The sequence below is a fragment of the Austrofundulus limnaeus genome, unplaced genomic scaffold (genome assembly GCF_001266775.1).
Source record: "Austrofundulus limnaeus strain Quisiro unplaced genomic scaffold, Austrofundulus_limnaeus-1.0 Scaffold640, whole genome shotgun sequence".
Taxonomy (NCBI): domain Eukaryota; kingdom Metazoa; phylum Chordata; class Actinopteri; order Cyprinodontiformes; family Rivulidae; genus Austrofundulus; species Austrofundulus limnaeus.
The window spans coordinates 46,829-52,231 of record NW_013953042.1 but is presented as its reverse complement, the minus strand read 5'-3'; the positions used below and the strand labels follow the sequence as shown (position 1 = coordinate 52,231).

The window sequence follows — 5,403 nt, the reverse complement described above, 5'->3', positions numbered from 1 at the left end:
ACACACACACACACACACACACACACACACACACACACACACACACACACACACACACACACACACAAAACTACTGAACATCATAGGAAATAAATGGCAAATGGTAAATGGACTAAGCTTAGAGCTTTATCAAGCCCCATACAAACTCCAAAAAGCACTTTACACTTCAGTCATTCACCCATCCACACASTGATGATAGTYAGCTACATRYTAGCCACAGCTGRCCTGGGGCACACTGACAGAAGCTGGGCTGCGARGCCTCGGCASCACCAGACCCTCTGACCACCATCAGTAGGCAAGGCGSGTGAAYTGTCTTGCCCAAAGACAAAACGACGGAGATGCCTGGAACAGGGGATCAYAAACGACAACCTACTGGTTAGGGGACGACTCCCKTAAKCACTCCGTCACAGATGCCACAACATAACATGGTTTAAACACAAAAAATGAACCACATGTTAACATTATCAAAACCTCAGCTAAACATTGCAACAGATGTTAAAGCTAAATATAAAAACAGTAGCTAAAAATAGCAAAACTGTAGCTAAAAGTAGAAAATTGTAGTCAACATTTAAAAGCAAAACTGTAGCTAAAAGCTACAATTAGCAAAACAGTAACTAAAACGTATTTATTCATTTTACACTTTATTTGACTAAACTGCAAAACACTGGTCTTTTTGTTGTTTTTAGATGCTATATATAAATAAACTGATGGTTTGCTAACAGAGGCCAAAGCTAAAACAAGCAATTAGGTAATGAAACTACAATAAAACAAATACTTTTGCTACAAGTAGCAAAACAAATGTTAAAGCTAAAATCCAAAAAAGAAGTTGCTACAATTAGCAGAACGTTAAAATGAGCTAAACTGCCACTAAACAGATGCTAAAGCTAAAATCAACAAAACAGTAGACAAATAGCTAAAAGAAACATGGTTGCTGGAAGCTAAAAGTATCAGTGGTTTCAAAGAGAACAAACGTTTTTGAAGAGTTGATTTCAGTGAGAATTTTTGTTTCTTTTTATGTTAAAACAGTTAAAGATATGAAAAAACCTAAATGTTAAGTAGAGTTAAATGTTTTAATAAACAATAAGAATGGGTTAAACTGCACAAAGTCWGCTCTAAGTTAGAAAAACAGGAGTTGACTCAGCATTTACACAATAACTGAGCTTCAGTGTTTATGCTTGGGCAGACTTGATAATCTAACTGTGAAGACCCCACCCTCCCTTTTTCATACTGACTTCAACATCGAGCAGTTGTCTTCAGAGCCTGAATCTGATGACTGGGTCTGATTCTTTCAGCAGTCCAGCCCTGTCAATGGGCGACTTCTTCCTGAAATGGACAGCCCTGATGACAAGCAGAGCTACATTCCCGTAGCAGCTGGGTGTTGAGCAACAGCAGCTCTGTGCTGCAGCGAGAACAATAAAACCAGACATGTTGGTCAGGAAGCAGCTGCTGAGGGGACAGACTGAAGTGAAACTTTTAGTTCAGAATTTAAACACGAGGCCATCCTTTCTTCCCCTTTTAATGCAGACATGACTAAAGGTTCTAGCTTTGACCCAGTGCTGAGCTTTGTGGCTTCAAACAGTGTTACTTTTTGAGCTACCGTGTAATTAATTAATCTGCCTCTGCTARGTGAATATGAAAAACATTTCTGTCACAGTCAGAGCCGCTCCTCTGTGTTCCAGCTGAGGGCCTGTTTGGGGATGCAGATCGTGGCCTGTATGGTGTCTGTCGTGAACATCATCTTTACTCTCATCATGCTTGGGAGCTCATTTGGTGGCTGCTGGATGTATCATTGGGAGAGCACGAACACCTCCACCAAATATGACGTAATCTGTCGCCAGATTGAGGTAAGAGATGTCTTCTCTTCAGGTTTCATCTTCATTTTTAGCAATCCTTGTGTTTGTAAATTTGGCAACATCATAAAGTATTGTGCTTTTAAATCCTTTCTTTTCATATTTAAATCATTCAGTTGGGGTCTTTATAAAGTGGAAAAGCAATGCTTTTGTTTGAATCCCTTCTTATTCTAACTTTGCCAAACTCTCGTTCACCCCCTTTCTGATGTGTCATAAAGCAGCTTGTTTTGATACTGTTCCTTTAAGATACTTCAAGCTCCGCCCCCCTCCTGCTTCCAGATTGGTCCACTCCGGTTAGAGAGAGAGGGGTGGGTTACATTTTCTAGCTTTCAGAAATGTTTTATTTATAATTAAATTAAAAGATGTCAACAACAGAAGACTTGTCCATCCAACCTTACATGGAGTCAGAGTCTAACCCAGCACCAGAGTCTGAGCCAGAGCCTTTTAATTACATTGTAAATAAAATGTTTCTGCATTGTCTTTTTGAGAAGGGTTAAATCATTGGCTAAGTGGAAAAAAAGGCTTCAATTTGCTAGGGAGCATAAAGATTGGACTCTGGAGCAATGGAAGAAGGTCGTCAGGGTAAGAATGCCTAGTGCCTACTGTACAAGCCTGTGGGGGCAGTGCTACGATGTGGGGTTGCTGCAGTTGGTCAGCTTATCGAAACAATGTCACAGCYAATGCGTGCCATAATCACAGCTAAAGGTGGTCCAARGAAYTTTTAGAGRGTACAACCAATTTTTTGGTGGCAACTCTCTTACAGAACATCCACTCCCACTTTTATGCTGGAGGTGTGCTCATTCAGGCTGCTCTGCTGGCCATCTCTGTCACTCTGGCTGCATACTGCTGCAAGGTGGTCAACTGTTGTGGYCCAGCTCCTAAAATGGTGAGTTACCTGTCACTAAAGCAGTGAACCTCTAACTAACTGTATCTGTTGTTGAATTTGCCTTTGAAACAAAGCCATGCTTGGTGTTTGGTTTGGATATGGTGCTGCTCACAAAAACACAGCCCAGGTTTGGAGACGAGTTTGAGATGGTTTGGACATGRGCAGAGGAGTCACAGTGGACATTACTGGATAAAAGGACATTGATTACGAAGTTGCATTGAGGAGAAAGAAAATAAGAGCTCAGAGGAGGTGGATCAACAGGTTGTTGTGTGAGAGAGGAGAGGGAAAGATGGAGGCAGTTGATCACTTGTAGATACTCCTGCAGGGAGCAGCTGAAGGACAAGTAGACAGAACCAGAGTGTAAATGTTGGATTCAGTGGTGGCCAGGGATATTTGTCTCCAATCTAAATTGTTCCTAATTTCAATACAGTTCAACCTGGAATACACAGAAAGAATGAAATAGTTAAATTTCTGATAACTTTGGCAGCATCTCGCAGTAACAAAACAATTAAGTGACTGTTTTTTTTCTGTGACCCACATCTTTTCTGTGTTTTCTGCTCCACAGCCGGTGGTCACAGTCCAAACACCCAGCAGAGTGGAAACAGACCAGAGCAACACACAGGACTGATCTACAGCCATAAAACAGCCACAATCTATGACTTTCTATTAACATCAGTTTTATKATGTAAACAGATGACCACACTAATTTTGCACATCTTTTAATTAATCCTTTTAGCCACATTTAGCTTAGCTTTTTTCAACTTTGTTAACTATACTATATGATATTTTACAAATAAATATTTTTGTAAAAAAATACATGGACATGTCATGAGTCCTCCTGACAAATGTGACCATATTATAGCATGTCTACATTTAAAGGGTGTAAGAGTGTAAACAGCATCATAGAAGACGCTAAATATATGCCTGAGAAACACATAATATTGGTCCTTTAATATTTTCATCCCTRATCACATGAGCTAATTYAAATACAGTCCCCTCCAAAAGTAAATTTCTTTTGTTTTTGTTGTTCACTGAAGACATCTGGGTGTCAGCTTTTATTTCCTGGTATTTACATGTAGATATGTCCTGGCCCTTGCCTTCCTACGCAGCTCCGCTCAATTCTAGTTTCCCTTCTCTGCTCCGTCTGGGACTTCTCCCATTGAGATGAATTTCTCTGGCAGATTTTTGGCCAATCAGAGAACAGAACGTCAATTTTCTGCGCAGTGTCTGCTTGTAGTTTATTTTACCTGGGCCAATCAGAGAACAGAAGGCGGAGTTTTGAATGATGTTGATGTTCTGCACAGTGTCTGCTAGTTATTTTAGCATACAGCAGTGGAGGAAGTGAATAAAGCCAGTCTGTGTTGATAAGGCTTCAAATTAAAATAAATTTGTCTGACAAAACAGCAGCTCTCATTTATAGTCGTCTCGTTTGGCTCGGTACTTTTCTCCTCTCAGTAGAGTTGTTTACAGCGCACTCGATTTCCGGTTAGCTTCTTAGCTTAGCCTCAGTTACAGCGACATACGTCGCAGCCAACTGATCCAATCATTTTAAACTTCAGCAGAGGCCACGCCTCCTGCAAGAAACACTTCTCTATGCTTCAAGTCCAGACCCTTGTAAGAAGCAAAGTGAAGGACAGGGTCTGGTTTAAACCAGGCTAATGTAGATGTGTTAAACACCTCATCTTCTCAACATACCACTCTTTSTTTGAACCTACCCATTTTTCAAGTGAGCAACATGAAATATGACTGACAGGTGTTTCTTATTGACCAGATGTTGCCTTTACGGTTGATTGTTCAACCATTAAATATCTCTGCATGACTAGTCTACTCTTTGGTCTGGGTTTAAACCTATCATATAAGTTGTTCTTGTTAAAGAGGATAAACCAGCATGAAGACCAGAGAGCAGTCTATGGGAGAAAAGCTGAGAAAAGAATGAAAGTCAATCAGAGCCAGTGGACAAACACTGGGCATAGCAAGCACAACAATGTAGAATGTTCTGAATAAGAAAGAAKCTACTGGRGWACTGAGCAACAGTCGTCCAACAGGTCGGCCAAGGAAATAACAGGAGTTGATGACAGAAAGATTGTGAGAGCTGTGAGAAAAAAAACCATCAGTACGTAAAATCACCAACGACCTCTACAGCTCAGAGGTGAAGTTATCACAATCCACTGTTGGAAGAAGACTCAGAGAGCAGAAATATAGACATACACAAAGATGCAAACCACATGAGGAAGACGAATCAGAAGGCCAGATTGAAATTTACAAAAAAGTACAGAGATGAGCCACAAAAAGTCTGGAAGACAATGCTGAGACKAAGATTAATCTCAACCAAAGTGATGGTAAGTAGTGGCGGCTGGTGGACTTTTCTCCAGGTGGGGCTACAACTCCAAAATAGACGTATCCCAAAAAGCAATCAAACATGTACTAAGTTGTATCACGCCAGTGTATTTATTAAACAAATGACAATAATAAAACAGCATTACAATGTCGTGTAGTGTTTTATTTTTAGTACATAAATTTTGCTCTTCTGTTACTGAGAAGCAAATTTCTTCATGACTCTGYTTAAATTCAGGGATGTTTTAACCAGATTCTTATAGAGCATGGTCAGTGCAGTGATGTGATGTTGTACCTGAGGAAAGTCTGGATTGTCTTCAGTGTTCAGCTCCT

General features: G+C 40.3%; 1 protein-coding gene across 1 annotated transcript in view; it reads left to right on the top strand.

The window, feature by feature from the left end:
* The window catches only part of LOC106531479 (uncharacterized), a gene marked incomplete in the record, with an annotated part of 13,398 nt that extends 9,846 nt beyond the window's left edge, over positions 1 to 3,552 (top strand). The window contains 3 exon segments of the mRNA XM_014027357.1: positions 1,680 to 1,844; positions 2,614 to 2,736; positions 3,302 to 3,552. Of these exon segments, the coding sequence (XP_013882811.1) occupies positions 1,680 to 1,844; positions 2,614 to 2,736; positions 3,302 to 3,364 (351 nt within the window).
* Positions 3,553 to 5,403: the final 1,851 nt, after the last annotated feature.